The sequence below is a fragment of the Carassius gibelio genome, chromosome A15 (assembly GCF_023724105.1).
Source record: "Carassius gibelio isolate Cgi1373 ecotype wild population from Czech Republic chromosome A15, carGib1.2-hapl.c, whole genome shotgun sequence".
NCBI classification, from domain to species: Eukaryota; Metazoa; Chordata; class Actinopteri; order Cypriniformes; family Cyprinidae; genus Carassius; species Carassius gibelio.
In genome coordinates this window covers 23521317-23543223 of record NC_068385.1, presented here as the reverse complement: position 1 = coordinate 23543223, position 21907 = coordinate 23521317, and the positions used below count along the sequence as shown (strand labels likewise).

The 21907-nt window shown below is 37.3% G+C and overlaps 1 protein-coding gene across 5 annotated transcripts in view; it reads right to left on the bottom strand.

The window, feature by feature from the left end:
- LOC128028754 (teneurin-4) overlaps positions 1 to 21907 on the bottom strand; it is a 226762-nt gene that overhangs the window by 65872 nt on the left and 138983 nt on the right. For all 5 annotated transcript variants that reach the window (XM_052616071.1, XM_052616067.1, XM_052616069.1 and 2 more), the window contains 4 exons: positions 16964 to 17065; positions 16107 to 16301; positions 12106 to 12306; positions 1577 to 1762 (listed from right to left, as the gene is read on the bottom strand). In XM_052616071.1, coding sequence (XP_052472031.1) covers positions 1577 to 1762; positions 12106 to 12306; positions 16107 to 16301; positions 16964 to 17065 — 684 coding nt within the window. The remainder of the gene's footprint in view (positions 1 to 1576; positions 1763 to 12105; positions 12307 to 16106; positions 16302 to 16963; positions 17066 to 21907) is intronic.

Genomic DNA, 21907 nt, shown 5'->3' with positions numbered 1-21907 from the left:
TTAAGCACTTAGTGTGATTTAATCATGTTCCCCGAACACCATTCCAATAAAGAAATCAAATCTTAGGGTTATGGTTATGTTGTTAGGTGCAACACTCTTATCAAACAAACTATTGGCGAATTAAGGGGTAGATTTGGTGGTACTTACAACAAGAAAGGCACAGAATTGGGTCCGAAACTCTTAAAATGGTTTTAACATGCTTTAAGTTATTTAACTTTTACTTCTCAATCCAATGGTCATTGAAGGGTATGGAAGCCGGTTAAACAAGGTAATTGTGACTTGTTCATATCTTGAAATTCTGATTTTAGAACTCACAATTTCTTAAGTTTGGGTTCTTTGTAACCTCTTACCAAAATGTAGTCTACTGTAAATAGTTCACAACCTTGCTTTTTTTTCATGCATTAAAGAAACATCTAAAGCAATCAAGATAACTTACAATGGCTTAAAAAGTTAACATACTTGACTAAAATATTTGCAAACATTAATAAAATAAAAGAGCGATATGATGTTTATGAAACTAGTTATTTTTCATGATATATACATTTTGTGGAATAGTGTTCTAGGACCACAAGGGACATGCATTTGTGTGAACCATTTTGTCCCCATATAGTTAAAACAAAGTAAACATGACAGATTACTGTTGGTCACTGCTGTGCATGGTAAATAAGAACATCATGTTTGGCCTAGCTTCATTAGGGGCTCAATAATGCATGCTAACCCACATTTCCGCTACAAAACCACCCGAAAAGGTGTTCAACAGTCTTACTGCTCTAGCGGTGATGGGGAATGAATCCATCTGCTGTTTTGTTGTGTTATGTGTAGTGGCTTTCGGGTTAAAATCTGTCCATGGCACAACCTAATACACCTGGCTCAACTGAAGGACGGGTTTCCTCAATGAAGTAAAAGCTGTTGTGACTTTTGTTTCGTCTTGGAAATATTACTAACAGAATAAGTTCTATTCTTCAGTTTACCTTCAGATTTCAGATTTCACAGCAAAAAGAAATGTGTACTACAACCTGTAAAAGGAAGATCTTACAATTGCAATGCTAAAAGGCTATTTATTTGCAAAAAAAAAAGTATAAACTATCATTCCAATGTCAGAAGGCATGTTACAGATTGTGAACAACAGGATTTTTAAAATCACTGGCTCTCGTTGCTTTTTAATTCAAATAAAAGCCAAAATGTGTACACAACTGCAAAAATAATGAATGTTTTAATGTTTTGCAGTTTAATTCCCCAACATAAAGAATGTCTTTCCAGTGACTGCTCTGCTCTGCTCATGCAATGCAAATGTTTGTGTTTAAAATGAACTAATTGAAAGGAACGAGAGAGAGAATAAGAAAGGAGCGAAATGATGAGTAGAAATGAAAAGACACCTTAGCACATTCCCACATTAAAATGCATGAAGACAAGCTTCATATCCTTGAGCAAACCTGTTCATGCTATGCCGAGTTGCACAAATTCAATTACGCATGCTTCTCTCACACCTTCTCACCCACCCCTTCTCCCATAATGACCCCACCCTCATCTGACACTTCACGCATACAGGAATGAGCGCATCCGTCTTCCGTCTTACCTATAGTGCAGTGTTCTCCGTTCCATCCCGGACTGCATTCACACTTCCCGTCTTTGCAGGTCCCATGCTCGCTGCAGCGTGGGTGACAAGACCGTTGTTCACACCTAGCACCCATCCAGCCCTCGTCACAGCGACAGTTGCCCGCCACGCAGATGCCATGTCCACCACAGTCGGCTGCACACAGCTCTGTGGGACACAGGAAAAGTAGGGGTGTTACCGAATAGTAGTTGGGACAGGGGTAAAGAAAAAGCAAATCCAGGAGTTATTGTCAGCGATGGGACGGACATGCTCCAATACCTTGTCTGATGGGTAGTGAAAAGAAATTCCTGCACCCCATAAAAGGGGCAATCCCCTTTTGACTTTGGACAATACAAATCTAATAAGACCATTACAAAGCAGGGGTTCAGGGATTGTGGAAGGTTTAACAATGTCTCTTCCTTTCTTTTTGGGGGGAAATCCCATCTTTTGTGTGGAGGGGAGTTGGAAAAAAAATAAAAGAAGAAAGAAAAGTCAAAAGAACAAAATCTAATTTTGACTTCCCATACAAATGGAGACCCATGCTGGATTATATATATCGGTTTTACTGTATAGTAATGAGGTGAAAGCTGAGACAAGGCACAAAATGCTTTTCTATAAAATAACAATTTATGAATAATTAAATGTTAGTTCACAATTTAAATCTAACAGATGACACAAAAAATATATAATGGTCTCTGCCTCCGAGGGTTTAGGAAAAGTTTGGCTGTGTGAACCATCTCGGTTATGTATGGTAACTGGCGACTGACGAATTGGAATAACACTTCGATAGCCCAATCTACTTTGAGTGTAAACTAAACAAGCCATTTCACATTGGGATTTAATTTACGCATCTAGCTGCAGCTGATCACAGCATGAGTATAGGGTGGAAGCCAGTGCAATGCATACCAGGTTCTCGCTGAGGAACCTAGTCGGTGACCCAGCCGCTCAGCGGTGGAATAACAGCTGTGGCGACAGGATGTGACGTCTCTGTTCCCTCCTTCAGGAATCGAGGGTTAACATACATAACTGAAACATTCCCTTTCAATTGCTCACTCTCAAAATCACGTCAGATCACCAACGAATTGTTGTCGACTAGCCCGCAGCTCTAGAAATATATGTCAGTGAGGTGCCACGAGCCAGCACCCAGGAGGATGCAATACTTTTAGATGAGTGAGCTTGCAACCGGAACAGGCAGGGCACACCTTGTGCCTGATAAGCCGGGGTGATGGCATCCACAATCCAGTGGACCATCCTTTGCTTAGAGACGGCCTTCCCCTCCGTAAGAGACAAAGAGATGGTCTGAGGCCCTAAAGCATTGTGTCCAGTTTACGTAGCATCTCTGGCCTCAGACGGGACAGGGCAAAGCTAGGGCTGGGTCTGCCCTCCTCCAGGGGCAGAGCTTGCAGGTTCACCACCTCATCCCTGAAGGGAGTAGTGGGAACCTTGGGCATATAGCTGTCCCAAACCCTCTTGATGGAGGCTGTTGCAAGCAGGAGCAGAGTTTCCAATGAAATAAACTTTAGCTTGAATGAGTACAAAGGCTCAAATGGGGCCTGCTGTAGTGATTTAAGAACTAGAGACAGGTCCCAAGAGGGTATGGAGGGAGGCCGGGAAGGATTTAACCTCCTGGCCCCTCTAAGCAACCTGATGACCAGGTCATGCTTACATACCGACTTTCCTTCTACGGGGTCATGGTATGCAGCAAAAAGGAAAGCATGACCCTGATTGGAGATCTCCAGGGGTCTTCTTGACGAGAACACCACCACTCAACACACACTACCTCTTAGGGTAGGTTACCTAGAACCTCCATTTCCCGTCCAGGTACTACACATTAAGTTCTCAGAGATCTGGATGCGGGTGCCATAGGATGCCCCGTCTCGGATGTCAGTGCCGAACAACTGGCAACGAGAGGTCTCTGGAGAGGCAAACAGGTCTACCTGAGCAGCTCTGAAACCTCTCCAAATCGGGAGAGGACCCGCATGAGACCGCTGGTATGCTCTTTGAAGAGGGCCCAGTGTGTTCCATTGGCTGCTAAACTGGATCGAAGGTGCTAAAGGAGTGGTGGCCCCAGAGGGTTGGTCTCCTGAGGGGTTTCCCACCAATGTAATCCTCAAGTCACACCTGCTAATGCTGGAAATAGTCATCGCCTGGCAGCCGCCAGGACGAGCACTGGATCACGCCGTAGGCAATGGAGCTCCATCCCCCTGGAGGAAACAGAGCCTGGCTCGCAGCTCTGAGATGGTCATCTTCTTGCAATGGGAACATGACTCATCCGCAAATGCCACCTCAAAATGTTTAATGCCCAGACTCATGAGGCAGTGATCGTGACCAGAAATGCACGGGGGAATTGACATCTTTAAAAAGACGATCCATTGTCTATACAAAGCCACACCTGTATAAGCCCTTTTAGAGAAATTGCTCTTTAAGGGAAAATCTCTTTTAGTGCTAAGGCCACTTTCAGCATAACAGGGGGGTAGTGCAGCCTGAAGTTAGCAACCCACTCGACTTGGAATGACCACCGCTGAAGCACTCTACCGCTAACACCAGAAGCTTCCAAGAGCGCATTAAACTCATAGTCATTTGAAGACACTGGATGGAGCAGAACATTGTTGTCGTTTGGCTCTGAAGTGAAAAACTGGTATGCATTGCACCTGCTGCCTTCTTACACTCACGCTGTGATCATCTGCAGCTGGATGCAATAACTGCATGCCAATGTGCATTGGCTTGTTTAATTTACATTTGAGTAGATTGGTCTATCAAAACGATATCCTAATTTGTCGGTCATCCGACGTGATGTCTGTATATATGTATTAAACACAAAACCAATAATGCATTGAAAAGTAGTGTATTGTGCACTTTTTCACTTTAATGTAGGCCTACTGCTATATGAACAAAAGTTTAATAGCATTTGATTTGCAATCATTTTAAACAATTAAGGTTAAATATTTATTGTAGCCTAAATCTCAACTTATAACATTAATGTAATTAAATGAAATATAAAACAAGCCATTTGTCACTGCCAGTGTCAGGCATTAACGTTTTTATAGAAAATATTTTATAGTTCGTTATAGAAAAAAAGTTATGCTCAGAGTCCAGAGCCTTGTTCATAACATTATAACAGGCACCTTCCTATTAGAGACCTGCATGATAGCGGGACCCATTGCAGCAGAGTGCGGTGCGGGACAACACTTGATGGGTGGGTAGAGACTAGTGTGTGCTGGATGCGGTAAAATTATTAGTGTGTGCTCACACTAGGACATCTTAACCGTGCCGAAGCGCGTCTTACCCCCTAAGCCTGGTTCATTTGACTATTGTGATCGTTTCATTTAGCAGTCCCGGGTTCGAGTTAACCGCACCGTAGTGCAGAGACACATGCTGCATCAGTATGAATATTTCGGCAAAATTGATTTATCTGTAAAGCAATATATTGTTAGAGGGATGTGTGTTACAGTGTCCCATATGACTCAAAATAATAAACCACAAAGTTAACAAAACTATTCACTCCACTGTTGACTTCATCAAATCCTATCAGAAACGTCCTATTTCCAATTTATAAAGTCTTGATTACATGCTCGCTGCATTCTTTTCTGTCAAAAATAACAGTAGTTTGTGAATGTTGATGCTTAGGAGTATCTGTACTTGAGTTTTTATATTTCAGCCAACTTTTACTCAACTACATTTCCTAATTAAAATGTATACTTTTTACTTTTACTTATACATTTCTCATGAGTATATTCGTTACTTACTACAAAATAGTCAGAATAACATAGACTACAGGAAAGCTGGTTTGATGAATCAGGGGTCTGGCATTTCCAGGTTAGACTCCTAAAAACACCTTTGCTCAAGTGCACGCACAACTGTGAAAGATTCATTTTCCACTCAAGTCGAGACAAGGGTGTGAGATACAGCATCGTCTGCGATAATATGATAAGTGTTGTTGTAATGATGTGCAATCTGACATTATCAAATAGGCTATCACCAAATCATACACAGAGTGCACACATATTTATTTATTAAAATTCCGGCAGTCTAAATTTTAGACGGCAAAAATGCTTCTATATGCTTTTTATGTTGATATAATTTCACGTAGGCTTAGTTAATTTAATCTATAACACACAAAGAGTACCGTTTTTTTCTGCAGATGCATGAACACATTAAATAATCATTTTATTACAAGTTCAGTAAAGCAATAAATTACTTACATTTTAGACATAATATTGCTTGTTTTTGCTCAGTTTTGCTAATGAAGTCCAAATAGATCGAAGCACTGTTTTAAGTTTCTGAGCGATGGATCGGTGTTTACTTATTGAATGAATCAGCTTTTTGAATGAATCGGTTGAATAAACGATTCAGTGATTCACTCACTAACCCAGTCAAATGCTTTGTATCTGAATGAATCAGCAGTTTGAATGATTGAATCTCAATGACTCACTTGTTAACATTCACTTGTCACCTACTTGCGGTTTTAACCCTTAGGGGACTAAGCCCTTTTTGGTCCGTTTTCTCTATTTTTACATTTCGGCTTATAAACCATATGTAATGAGGATGGACCACCATGTATTTGGTATCAATGGATTTAGAAGACCCTAAGCTACCATAAGCATGCATGCAATATGTCTATAAAGGAAGTATGAGTGAAAAATTGTACAATAAACTAGAGAATTTCAAAGACGAAAATGAGATTTTTGTCATTTATTACTGAAAATCCTACCTCACACAACAATAGTTAAAAGTTTTTGACCCAAAAATATATTTTTCAAACTCTTTGCTTGACAGAAATGGGTTAATGTTCAATCAAATGTGTAAAGATCAATTAAATAATTAACTTTATTTACAAACAGTCCTAGGCGTTTTTTTTATTTTTGGGACTAAGCCCTTTTTGGTCTGTTTTCTCTATTTTTATATTTGGGCTTATAAATCATATGTAAAGGAGATGAAACACCCTGTGTTTGGTATCTATGGATTCAGAAGACCCTAAGCTACCATAAGCATGCATGCAATATGTTTATAGAAAAATTTTACAATAACTAGAGAATTTCAAAAACGAAAATTAGATTTTTGTCATTTATTACTGAAAAACACACAATATAGAACAGTTTTTGAACAAAGAAAATATATTTTTTCAAACTCTTTGCTTGACAGAAATGTGTTATTGTTTAATCAAATGTGTAAAGAACAATTAAATAATTAACTTAAAAAAAAAAAAAACAGTCCTAGGCATGCCAGTGAGCAAAGCAAGGCCTCTCCAGGCCTTTCCAGTAATTGTTCCAGAGCTTGTTCTGCCGTAAATCTTTTACTGCTTGCCATTTTGATAAAACAATTCTGTAATAATGCTGTATCTCTCTCGAATTTATCTCTTTGTGCTCGCTAACACTCCGATCACTTTCTGCTTTCTCCACGTGATGCTGATACTCCGATCGCTCTCTGTAACACTCCGATCGCGTTCTGCTTTCTCCACCCTGATGCTGATTCTCAGAACGCTTATTGATTACATGTCTTTTACTTTAGTCTAGCCAGCTTTTACAAGGCTACAGCAGAGCTACAGAGTCCTCTGAATCGCTAGAAGACATAACCTTCCTCTGATTGGGTTAGAAAAAGACTCCTCCCAGCGGCAATTTTTCCATTGGCTGTTGCGTGTTGAATCTGCCTAGCACAATCTTTTTCATTGGGCTGTTTACGCAGTGGTATTGCAGTGGTATTGCGCAGTGGTATTGCGTTTTCAGTATTCAACGTTTTACAGCATGTTAAAAACGAATCATTAGGCCTATTTATACATCTGTGTCTGCAGTTTAAATGCATTCATGTCCCCTTTGAGATACAAAAACTGTGTGAATATCATAGGGTAAATACATGCCATTTCAGATTCAGATGTTGGAAGGAAAGACACTAAGTACTGGAAGAAGTGCTTCTTATTCTTACCCTAAAATACAAAATGGAAGAAATGGTTAAAACTGTACACAGTCTTGATACCCAAGCTGTGTATGTTTACATTTATTTATTTATTTATTTGCTTTTTTTCCATTTTCCATTTCTTTGTACTTTTACTTCCAGTTCTTAAGTACATTTCAGATTACTTAAGTACAATAAATATGAAATATTTTAAGACTTGAACTCTCAAGTAATATTCTAAACGGTGACTTCAACTTCTACCAAAGTAATTTTCTGGTGAAATATCTGTAATTTGCTTGAGTATGACTTTCAGGTACTGTATGTCCTAGCATGAGTAGAAGGGCAGGTTTTTTTTAAGCATATTTTGTATATTAATTGTATTTTGAAGCACAGTATAAACAATTTTATGAGTGACTCTACAGGAAGTGTCGTGGTTTGGGAAATGTTTCCTGCAGCAGGAGATGGGCCTATTTTACAGATACATGGCAGAATCAATGCAAATGTTTTTTAGAACCTCCTTCAAGAACATGCTGTACCTTCCCTGCAAGCACCTCCCAAGCAGCCTGCAACTTTCATGCAAGACAATGACCCCATCACACTGCAAAATAGGTAAAGCAGTTCCTTGAAGCTAAGAACACTGAAATAATGAAATCGGCCCAAAGATCTAAACCAGATTGAAAACCCACTACGGTCACTGAACTATGGAAGAGATTGGAAGAAGAGTGGACAAAGATCACACCAGCTCAGTCTGACTAACTAGGGATGCCCTGCAGCCGCAGATTTGCTGAAGTCATACAAAGCACGAACCTCTCTACATATCCTACTACGTTTTGACAGCTGTAACCCTCCACATTTTTTGTTGTAATCTTCCTTCGTACTATTTTTTATTTATTTTTTGATCACCAATGCCTTGGTTATTTTGTCAAACATGCTAACAATATTTCACACATTCAAAAAATTCATATTTATAGATTCTCTAATTAAAAAAAAAACAAAAAAACATTCAGTTTATCAAGATGATTGTGGTGTATACAATGTAAAATCTTAATATATTTAAAAATAAAAGCATTGGCACACATGCTTTGCATCATGTACTCTAATAGAATTAAAAATAATGGCCCTCCTCAAAACATAGAACAGCGATTATGTGCCGCTGTTTAATTTGTAAGATCTATGCAGAATGGAGTCAGAAAGAAGGTTGCCTATAGGCCATTAATGAGTCAATTATGTTCACGTAGCTCTGCATTTCATCATTGTTACAAATTAAACAGAGTTAAGTTGGTCTTTTCAGGCACAAACCATAACATGGCATTACCAGATTTAAAAAGAATCCTTCCCTCATGCTAATTACAACGCTGGGCCTTTGTTAAATTATGCAAATGCCCTTAATTTCACATGCAACATTTCAATTAGAGGCGTCCTAATGACATTTCATTCAAAGCTGCTTAGGAGACACACAGTTGCTTATTTCCTTTCGTTCTTGCACTCCTTTATTGTTCCGCTCTCAATTTGCTTAGTATTTTGCCCCTCGCATACACACAAAAACAACTCACTGGATTATAGGAATATAGTTTTCTCATAACAGTGTTCCTTAAAGCGATTCTCATAAAGGAAACATACACTAGCCAAATGACAGGATGATACCATCTGTGGATCGTTCCAACAATGCTTCACTGCAGGGCAAAGATGCTACTAACGTTGTACAATAATTGGGTAACTCCTGCTTGCGTCCTTTAATGGAGGAGGAGAACTAATTGATGCAGATCTTGAATGTTTGTAACAGCTCATTTCAAAACATGGCGGAGCTGCCTGACTGCCCACATACTAGAGCCTAAAGCTTTCTTATTCAATTACTATCACTGACCAAGAGAACGCAGGCAAAAAAAGAAGGAAAACGGGAAGAGACTGAGAGAGAGAGGAAGTGATTTTTATCTCAGGAGTGGCCTTATCTCCATTTAGTTTTGCAGCATAACATTTATTTCACCCAAAAAATGTGTAAGAACGATTACTTGTGTAAATAATGTGTGTTAAATTAGCAGAAAACATTTAAAATTTTATTTATCAAACCAAAACTCACATTTCCCAGTTTATCAGTAACAATACATTAAATGTTTGTCAATGTTAGATGGTTGCCCGATGTTCGCCAAAGGAGGCCAAATATAGTTATGTTATGTTTTGTTATGAAGTATTTTTATCTTTTTTATTTTATTTTAAACTTTATTTTAAAGTAAAGTAAAATCAAATGAAGTAAGTTAAAGTATAATAATACATTTAAATAACATTATTCACAGTGTATCGAAAGCAATACATGTGTTAAATTTGCTGGGTGTTTTGCTGGTGTGGTTGCAATCCAGATCTCATAATAATTTAGTCATGCTGCATCTTTCACTTAAGATGCTAGGCTTTAAATGGCTATTTCCAGCAAAGCTCTTGGATTACCTAATAGGTCAGACTGTCTGCTTGGTGTTAAAGTCAAATTCATATTCACAGACAGTTGTTTTTCAAAAGTTTGCTGAAGCAAAATTGACATTAGTTCTCTGATATCTTTATTTTTGTTGCGGTGTTTACGATAGCAGCGACTAAAATAACAAAATTGCATCACTGCTTTTGAGCACTTCTGGAGAGATATCAATAATAAATGTCCATGTTTCAAAACTAGAATTTAGCATTCTCCCTTGTGTTAAAGGGGAAGAAAACGAAAAAAAAAAAAAAAAAAAAACGTATCAATAATTAAAAAAATTAAAACTATAGAAAACATTTTAATAATTGAAATAAAAGATAATTAATAGGTGAAAATTTTTTTTGGCTTGGCATCTAACTCAAATAAGTGTAAGAACTAAAGGTTTCTATAAGGTTTAATAAAGGACACACCAAGTCAACTTCAAAGAACTAGTGACAAATAAATAAATACATAAATAAATAATATATACTGTAGGATATATTATTATAAATAAAGAATTAGTAAATGTGCTCAAACTTCTGACGGTTAATATATACTTTTTAATCTTAAAACACAAATGCTGAACATTACTTTTGTTAGTAAAATGTTTAGGTGCATCTCCTGGTTTCTAACAACTGTACTAGTGTATTACAGGCTGTAATCTTTCACATTAATTAAACCACAAGAGGAAGACTCATGTTCACTGTAATCAGCTAAACTCAAAGCACGCCATCCATGTTGCTGTTTAACAGAATCTGCCATGAGGTGCTTAACAACTCTCACTGCATCAGACGCTGCTGTTTCACCCCCACCTCCTGAGGTATAACAAGCATGACCGAAACAGCTCAAATGTGAAAAAATCTCTGTGAAAAGACTGTCAGGCGTGACCGGGAGAGGGGTCGAGAACAGGGGACTAAAGTGTTTCTGATACCATGGAGCATTTGACCAAACGGTATATTCTTGATGAGAATAAAAGAAAGGAAATGGCACAGTGGTGACTTTATCAACCACGATTATAAATAGCTGCTTAACTCAGAAGGAAAAGTGTCTTTGAAGTGTTCAGAAATCCAAAATTTGAATCTAAACTTCCAGTTACAGGCAAAAGACTGCATGTCCACTGAAGCGCTTTGCACACATTGTTTTCGCTAAATTTTCTCAATCACACAAGCGGAGAACATTGAGGTAAATTAGGTGGAGCATGAAATTACACCCTGACACCTTTAGTCACCGCTGTCATGGCAACAGGTGGCGTGGAGATTAGCAAAGATCAGCTGCATCAAGGTTCGTTTAGAGGGTTTACGAGATATTAACATGAATCAGATCATGCACAGGCGTGCATACATATGTGATGAACTGCCCACAAAGACACAAATTCAAAAACACAAGTGTACAATTTGCCCTTTAGATTAGTTTGATGCTAATACTGTCGCCATAGTGTGCTCTGAGACACAGATATGTGATATGATCAGATCAGGCAGGTGATGAGATAATAATTATTATTGTGATAATAATGATTAGTAATTATCAAAGGTCAAAAAAAAGAAACAATATTTCTCTGAATATGAGAATTGCTCAGTGCAAATGTTGGGTCATGTTTTATATATTTTGATTAACTTCAGTTGCATAATTGGTGTCACTCAATTTCCCAAAATGTGCAAAATCAAAATTACCCATTCAAAAATTACTAATTGGAATTAGTCCAATCTCTATGTTTTATTGAAATCAAAATGTGTTTTAGTTCAGTGTTGGTAGATGTTAATGAAGGTAAAGTCAATCTGAATTGTAATTTGCGTCCTATTTTATTTTCATAATCTGATGTATTGCCATGCATTGTTTTATAATTGTATTGCCAGTGTTGTAATATAAAACTATCAAAAAGAAAAAGGAAAACATAATAAAAACTTGAACGACTAACTTAAACAGTTTAAATTAAAGTACTAAAATTATCCAAACTAAAACACTAAAAGTTAACTGAGTAAAATGAAAATATTAGGATAACTCAAAAGTAAACACACTAAAATAGTATAGAAATGAACTGGTGCACATACATGAAAATAATTAAGTATAATTCTTCCTTATGTTCATTTTGTGAAAACAAATTAATACCGTAACAAGGCTGAAATAGGAAAACATATCAAGTGCATATAATTGGGACATTTCATCATTATACCACGGTTCTGACCTGTAGAGCAGTCGGGACCAGTCCAGTTGGGGTCACAATTACAGGTGTTGGTATCAGCCAAAAAGGTCCCATGCCCAGAGCACTGCTCCATACAGGAAGCACGAGGACTCTCGCATCCAGGACCTCCCCAGCCCACAAAACAGTGGCACTCTCCGCGTACACAGACACCTCTCCCTGAGCAGGTCGGGTCCAGGCAGTCCACTGCAAATAGGAAAACACAAAGTAGGTATTAACTGACTCATTTTCACATCAAAAGATGATTCAGAAGCAGAATTCAAAGTAAAAATACACCAGTGAAACCATTTCCCATCAGACCAAACTCATCATCAAAGACAAGTGCTCTAGATCAAAACTTGAACAGATGCATGTGTTCACATTAAACTCGCAGCTCAGTGTCCCCTGCTGTTCCTCTTCCTTTTAAAGTATGACTCAAGTCTCAGTCATCCACCCCAGGCCAAAAAAAAAAAAAAAAAAAAAAGACTAGAGGTTTAGCTCTTGTAGCGGAGAGCGCACCACATACCCAGCCTGGTCTTGAGGAGGTCTGACATTTCCAAAAACCATGAGAGAAACAGGATTTACAAATGGTCAAATTAAATGGCCACATTGACCGTCGTGCTGTAATCTGGCAGGTGGGAAGAGTGTTGCTCTCTCTTTGACTCCTCTAGCTGCTGGTAATGAGATTTCCTTTTAGCGGCGGGAAGGGAAAAGACAGGCGCAGCCGGAGCATGTTCTGATAAACTGAAAAAACGATGCTGGATGTGGTCCCCCCACTTACTGTGAACCCAAAACCAAGCGTGACAGAATGCAAACAAGGACAACCTACAATGGCCCATGGGCAAAAGCCTCATATCCCTGTACCCACTTTACTCTAAATTAATTTCTAATCCTCGTTGAAGAATATGCTATGGATCAGTCACCCCAGACAAATATTCTAAAGAGGGAGGTTCGCAAAAGACAGTAAAATTGATTGAAGTAAAAATAAAACTTCATTTCAAAAACCATTTGACTTCAATTGTGATACATGTGGAAAAACTATATTTGGTTGGGGGGGGGGGGTGGTAGTAGAATATAGTATATAGATCATTCTTTGTAGATTCCAATTGAATTTCTGAACTTGAACTGAGGTAGCAAACAAAATGCAACAATGTAATTTTTTTTTAACTAGAAACCCGTATTTGACAAGATTTTTTGACATTTTTAAGATTTATAGGTAGATATAGAACGATAGAAGTGAATATATGCCACAACAGCAGATTGCTAAACTGGTTGCACTTTATTTTACAGTACGTGTACTTACATGTACTTATTGTGTACTTACAGTATTTATCTAAGAAAGTTCTGGTAATACGAGGTAACTAAATGGGTTAGGGTTCGGTTTATCGGTAGGTTCAGGGTTAGTACCTAGTTATTACATAGTTATTGTAATTACTATAATAAGTACATAGTATGTACACAAGGAACAGGACTTTAAAATAAAGTGCTACCGCTAAACTATTGAATACTAAAATGAACAAATGAATGATAGGATGATGGAACAAGCAAATTAACAATAGAATGTTAAAGCAAATTCTAGAATAATATAGAATGCATGTTGGGGCTTATAGTTTAACTGTAGTAGCTTTCTCCGCCACTACATTTCCTGTTAATTCTAAATAACTCAACTCAATAAAGGCAAACATGCCAAAAACAGTATCTTTCAACAACCTCTATGATAGAATGCATGAATGGACAAATTATAGAATTCATGACCACACAAACAAATGGTTGATAGTTAACTATATTGCTACTTGTATAAAGAAATGATTATTTTTTTAGTAACCAGGGTGAAATAATACTTGATTTCCCAAAATGATTTTCTTTTAAATTATTTTAATTTTAATTATTTTAATTATTTTAAATTAATTCCTGTGGGTGTGGCCTTATTCAAATTCCATGAACTGATATGAGACAATTTTTCAATTCTGAATTTGGCACAACCATAATAGGATCGGAGTTTTGATGTATTGGGAATTATAAGGATCCTCCAGGAAGACATGTTAAGTGATAACAAATGATGAAACTTGAAGAAGCCGGTAAAGTATATTTGGCCGGCATGTATTTGATAAAAATACAGTAAAAACAGTAATATTGTAAAAAAATATTAAAATTTAAAATAACTGATTTCCATTTTATTTTAGGATATAATTTATACCTATGATGCAAAACTGCATTTTCAGCATCACTACTCCAGTCTTCAGTGTCACATGATCCTTCAGAAATTATTCTGATGTACCGATTTGCCGATTTATTACCATTGTTGAAAAAAAGTTAATGAAACCATTACATATATATTCAAAAAATAAAATTATTAAATTTTTTACTGCCTTTTTTAACTGTCTTCAATGCCACTTTTGTTAAAAAATAAATAAATAAAAAAAACTCACTAACCCCAAACTTTTGAACAGTAGTGTATATCCATTAGAAAATGAAGATATGAACCAAGAATGTGCCCTCACAGATGGCTAACATGAGGCCAGCTGGGACATGATGGGAGAGGAGGGATGGGGTCGCAACATTGCCGACTCCCTTTACCGTGACACAAATGGGTGGAGAGGCCTTTCCTATAGATAAGCAGGAGTTCAGGTCTCTTAGCAGATGGTTTGGGCACAAAGCACAGAGATCATAGGCTAAATGACAAGAGTCTCTCTCCTGGCAATTAATCATCACTGCCTGAAGGTCGCGACGAAGAAAGAAAGAACCGTTAAAGGGCCAGCATCGGCATTCTCTTACTCAAACGCCCAACGGTGAGACCCGGAATAGAATTGCTGGGGGTCAGAGGAGTCAGAACATACCATTTGTCAAAATCGGCTAGATCATTTTTCATCTTGAAATGAGAGCCGTCAAAAACTGCCAAACACAATGGCTACTTTAATGTCTTCAATCCTTGGTCGGCGCTCTCGTTGAGGCCGCTGTAGTCTCAGTACAGACTTCTCAGAGCAAATTTGGCTTATTGGATCTTGACACAAAAGAATTGTTCATCTCTTAATGGATTGCTTTGGACCCTCAGAAGTATCCATAATGCATGTAAAGGAGCGAGGAGACCTTCTAGGCATAACAAGACGAGTCAGATACTTACGGGCCCGCTACAAACTCAGAAGGTCATGTACGCCCATCTTAAATATTCAGAAGTGTACATAGGAATACTCAAAAAGGCCACAAAGGGCCTCTTTCTCCCTTTCTGTGCAATTCTGTGCCTCTAGCTCAAGTGGTAGAGCATTGCGTTATCAAGCATTGGGGGTTCGATTCCCCGGGAACACATGTTAGGTAAAAATGGTTTGTTAGGTTTACGAGGGCACAGGAATCATCCTCACAAACCATGATTATATTGTAATACCTATTTCATATATTTATATGTGTGCGTGGACATACGATCTTCCGACCATCCGAATTCGCACCGTGTACGCCCACCTTAAAGGGAAGTTGCCTCTTATAATGTTATGATCGAGGCTCTGGACTCGAAATGTTTTAACTGCTACTATGTAAAAGGAATACTGCTGTAAAAAAAAAGCACCTTATTTGTTTAAAATATTTGTTATTGTTATTGCACTTTTGATCATATAGCAGTACTTTTAAATGAAAAAAGTGCACAATACACTACTTTTGAATGCATTATTTGTTTTGTGCATAATACGATTAATCACATACAATCATGTGATTAATCACGATTCATTTTTTACATATATTTCTACATCTAAATATATATATTTGATAATAATAAGAACATTTTCTCGATCATCAAGCCAGCATATCAGAATGATTTTTGAAGGACACTAAAGACTGGAGAAATGCTTGTAGGAAAATAGAAATGATAAATATAAATACATATAATAATAATATAATAATATTTAATATATTTAATATTTTTATCGAATAAATGCAGTCTTGGTGAGCATAAGAGACATCTTTCAGAAACATTAAAAAAATACATATATTCATTATTTTTGTTTTACTCCCTCTATTACCTTCTTCACAGTTCTCCCCTTTGTAGCCAGGATTACAGATGCAAGTTCCCACAATGCATGTGCCATGTCCGCTGCAGGTAATGTCGATGCACTGGTTGGTAGAAATGTCACATTCAGACCCTTTCCAACCACTGTGACACATGCAGCGGCCTTTAAGGTACTGACCGTTCCCACTGCAAAGCACTGGACAGGACGCTGGAAAGAGTACACACAAAACATAAAAGGTCTGCCAAATGTAGCTTTAAAAAACAATAACAACAACAATATACTGCTTGTGCTGGTCTGATGGACTCATGTCTGTGTAAAAATCAATATGACCATTGTAGTGAACATTACCATGGTAAAAGTGAGTGAGAACTTTTTTGAAGTTTTGAGTATGAACAAGTGATTTCTGAAAAGCGAACGATCAAGAGTCTAGAATACGCTAGAAACTTGCAAAAAGGACTTAGCAACTGGATTCTAATGTGGAAATCTATTTAAAAGTGACAGCACAAAAGATAAATGGTTACTTTAATGCCTGCCAAAAAAAAGCTACAGTTACTACATAACTACAATGTAAATTCTAATGCATACATTTTGAAATGTCCAAATTAAAAATCTTTTATTTATTAATCCTCACACTTTTATACGAACACACATACACAAAAATCGACATACAAACATGCATATTTATTATTACAATCACTTATTTTACTGTGTCTAATACAGAGTTGAAAACAACAGTTATCATGGCTATATATAGTTTTAAGGAAGGGAAAATGAAAGAGTGACAGAGAAATATTGCAGGCCATGAAGGACTGAAAGTAATAAAGAAAGAAAGGGAGGTTAATGGAGGTGCAGGTAAACAGAAATCTCACCCCTGCTGCAGTCGGGTCCTCTGAATCCAGGAAAACAGCGGCAATTTCCGGCCACACAGTCTCCATTTCCAAAACAGTTACTAGGACAGTCATCGATAGCATCTGCAAAACAATTTTATAAAACAATAGTCGTCAGAAGGAAGGATACACATTCATCAGTACATCACTCGCTAGATTTAGTTTTTATGTCCCTAAAGAACGTAGTGTAAAAAACTAAATTTCCTGGTCAATTTCATAGTTAAAGGTACAATTTGTAAGATATTTGCAGTAAAATATCCAAAAACTACTAGGCTAGTGTTATATATTTTGTCCAGCTGATTACTAACAATATCTCTAATGTTTTCAACTACTTGTAAATCATGAGAAAAATCCCATTCTAAACAGTGACACGGGGCAGTGCAGTCACCTGTCAATGACATTAGTTCTTCTTCTTCTTAGTTTTATGGCAGATACCAACCATGGCTTATCAGGTGCATACCGCCACCTACTGTATCGGAGTATGTAGCATGGATATGAATCTAATGACATTAGTTACCCTTTGTTATCGTCTTTATTGAAGTATCTATGGTCTGATCATGTCTTTGCATTGACTTTGTGTGTAATCTACTCGCGCAAATCGTTGAACTCGCGTTAAATCCAAGATTTATGTTTCCGTCTGATTTGATGGCCGTCAGCAGGTGGGTAGAAGACAACAAATACCATCATTCCATGCTCTTCCTTAGCGCCATCAAAACAACGTGATTGTTATTATTTTGATAGTGTGCCCTCTAGTGGCAGGTCCTACAACCTGTACCTTTAAATGTGTGTATGGTAATGAATTCCAATAATTTGTAAACAGATCGTGCATGCATGCATATTCACAATTAACATATTCCTCACCTATGAATTACAACTAAGCAAATTACATATCTAGGAGTGGTGTGGAATCCTTGACTCAATTCTCAGGTTTGGCATGTTATATTGCATGTTAAGAAACTAATAGGCTATATGCCTAAGAATAAATTAATAAATGAACGTGTCCACCAGAGCGTTTTTAGCCAGCTGACAAACACTGCATTTTTCTGGAGTGATGCGTTGTTTGCTATGATTTGGAATATCAATGGCAGTAACATGTTACGAGTATCTTATTTTGAAGAATATTACTGAATAAAAAAATACAGTAACCAGCGATATTAACTTCTCCATTGTTATATTGTACAGTATGATGGTTGATCAATGTAGTGTTTGCTCCGCCCCTCCTGCACTGTGATTGGACAGCTGTGTGAAAAGGGACAGTGGCAAGTTCTACGTTTTACCATAAGTTAAAGAGTAAAAAACTAATAACAGACAGGGCAAATTAACTCGTTAAATATCATTATAATACATAGTGCATACAAATGCAGTGTCTTAAGTTTGAGTAAAATAATACAGAACGTTTTAATGTTTTATGCACTATTTACACGTGGGAGGGAGGAGGTGTAAATATATTTTGCACCCACTAACAATTTCAAAATACAAACATTTTCATTTGAAAATTTACGTCAAAATGACTTTCCGAATGATTTACACAAAAATTGGTTCTGCTCATGTTTCTAGAAAGAGGCCCAATGTGTGCATGCTAGCTAGGTCTTTTTAAAACAAATCAAATACAAGAAAATGTATACACTTTCCATAAATAAGAGAAAATAAAGGGTGACATTTTCTGTTAGTTAGCAGGTCTAAGGTGAAGTGGGACACAAGTGGAGCCACTTGACGAATTTAATTCAGTCTAATGAGTAACTCCCCATAATTAGTGTAGCTGTTTTTGTGTCACAGCACTTACATTGACCATTCCAAAGCCAACATGAGTGCATGACACATCCAGTGAGACGGCTAATGAAAGCTCCATATAACAACCTTCTTTAGTGAAGCGTGCTAATTTAAATGCAAGGAATGCTGACATGTCAATTACAAGATTTCTGATTTCAAGCAAGAGTAAAAAAAGGGGGTTTGTTACAGATTGCGGATATATTAGACAGACTCTTGGAGTGAAAAAGTGGTGCTTGATTATTGGTAGACACGTCACATATTCACACACTGACAGCACTCAAGAAGTATTTAGGTATCTATCTTAAATACCCAATCTAGAGGACTCACAAATTAAGACTTATCTTATGAATATTAATTAGCTTGTTCATAAATATACATATATAATGTATGAATGCAGTGATTCAGTCTGTATTAGAGTAATCTAAACTGCAACAAATTGCATTAGAAAGTGCCAAGAATCTTAATAAATAAATACATAATTACATTTCAAGTTATTTTTTAACAAAACTAATTATAGAGCGATTTACAATCATCCTTGATGACCAGTTAAAGTCCTCAAATGAATTTGTGACATTTATTTGAAAACTTCATTCCTACATCTGTCGCCATCTATTCTGTAGCTCAGTGGATAAATACATGGATCAACTACCAAATGCTAAGTATGAATCACATTCCGCGGCTGATAACAACTGCAACGGAGGCAAACTTTAAAGCCAACAAATTTGTGCACTAGTCATAACACTCACAAAGAAAAAAAAAAGATAAATAAATCCATAAAGTGGTGGAGACAATTACATCACTGGCGACACTTAAATGACAATATGCAATTACCAAATTTTGACGTCAAACTCTGGAAATGTATTTTTTTTTTTTTTTTTTTTTATCCACGCTCAACTCTGTGCAGCTGAAATCAGACAAAACCTGAATTAAACATGAAATAACGGTGAAAAATATTCCCTCTCTAAGGTTCCCTTCATATCGCTGGTGTACCCGAGGCTGAGCTCTCGCTACAAAGATGCTTTTGTGTTGGACAAAGGGCTGGAAATGTGAGCCCGGACACAGCCTTCCCTTTCCTCAAGAGAGTCAATCATCGCAGAGGATGCAACAGACGGGAAGCTGAACGGAGGAAAGGGGGGAGAAAAAGAAGAAGGGAGGGCGGTAACTAGCTTGTGCTGCAGAGAAGGTTTTTGAAAGAATTTTAAAGGCACAAGTCTCTTGATGTGAGAGGAAAAGGCTATCTTGGCTATCCCCCTGGTACGCCGAGCCTATCAAGACTTTGGTAAGGATTTTGATGGCTTCCAGCTTCCATTTCTAAGCAGAGAGCACATACAGGTCTCTCGAAAGCCTACAGTGGCTATGAGTGACTGTGCATGTGTAGTACTATAAGATAAATTAAGCCAGTTATACATGAGAAATTATACATGAGATGGTTTTTTGCTTCTTTTCCGTCTTGATAATGTTTAGAGATGCACTCCTCGTGTATTAGATGAGCACAATCTATCTCTAGCTGCATCTCTGTCACTCTTACATAAAGTATTTCTGAAACTACGACTGATCTGAGTTCAGTACCTGCAGTCTAAACCCTGCACTTTCCTTCAGAACTGTCACGCATAATTCCATCTCTAAGCAGAGACCGAGAAGTCAGGGTCCAGCTGTGAATTTGAAAAAGAAAGTCTGTGTTTCTACATGCTTTTAAGGCTTTCATTGGTGCCATACACAGAGAACACAAGAACTCTATAGATAGCACTGCTGAAATTTTTTACCTGACTATCTGTAAGATACAAAGATCCATAGAAGAAGTGTATAATTTCCATGCCACTAGCAGCACCAAAAGGAATTTCTATTGTAAATTTTTAAAGGAAAATATCTTTTTATAACCTTTCTAAAGGAAATTTGTCTTGCTAGCCTGTTAAAAATCATCGGCATAATGCTGCAGAGCTTTGAGTTCCTCCTTTAAGTCTAAGTCTATTAGATTTGTCAGCCATTTTCCCACCAATTCAGGTGAAAGCATCAATACTTGAATACAAAACAATACAAAACTTCGTGAAATTAGGTGGCGCTTACGGAAACGTGCTGTGCAACTTTCAGTTTCTGTAACCCTTTTGTCAAGGAAAAGAACAGAAGACAAAAAAAGTATAAAAGTATTAAAGGAATACCGCCAAATTTTTGTCATTAATCACTCCCCCATGTACTTCCAAACCTGTAAAAGCTTTGCACATCTTCGGAACACAATTTAAGATATTTTAAATGAAAACCGGGAGGCTTGTGACTTTCCCATTAACTGCCAAATTAATGATTTGAAACGACATGGGGGTAAGTGATTAATGATAAAAATGTAATTTTGGAGTGGAATATCCTTTTAACATGTTTAATGTACAGCAGCATCTTTGGACATGTGACCAAATGCACAAATCTTAGCTGGCCAGTTTTATTCATAGTTTGAGGAGAATATTGTGTCTTGCCAGAAATAAATAAATAAATCAACAAATAAATAAAATCCGTCACACTGACAGCAATTGAATGTTTGTGTTGGTCCGAAAAGATGTATAAAGAGCCGTTCATTCAAATTAAATTGTTTATCAGGTTCACCCCTGAATGACTAACCCTGAGTCCGAGCAATAGTAATGATAACACACCACATTTAATCTCTTCTACTGATCTGAGATTAATTAGCCTTGTGTGCTCTTGTATAGCACAAGACTACTGTCCTTGGCTTCAATCTATGTAAATATCTTATATTAGAATTGTTGATGAAGTCATGTCAGCTTCTCTGAAAGCTGAGGGACTAGAGCAATCAGCAAGGCACAGCTAGAGAAGCATCCTTGATACTTTCGACAACAGAAGACCACATGGCGGGGACGGATAAGACTGTGTCGCACATGGGACAGACGCCTTAGCTTTGTAATGAGGAGTCAGGAGAATTATGGAGAAAAAGTAAAGATAAAGAAATAAAAAAGGAGGAAACAAAAATAGAGACATAGAGAAAGGAAGAGCAAGAACAATAGACATATTCAACACTTCAGGTCCCTAAAGGACCATGGCATATGTGTACTCAGAGGAAATTTGTATTGCTCAGAGGTTGCACTTATAGCTCCTGAGACTTCATTGAGATGTCAGGTAATGTTTCATTATTTTTTTTATTTTTTTTTTTGTCTT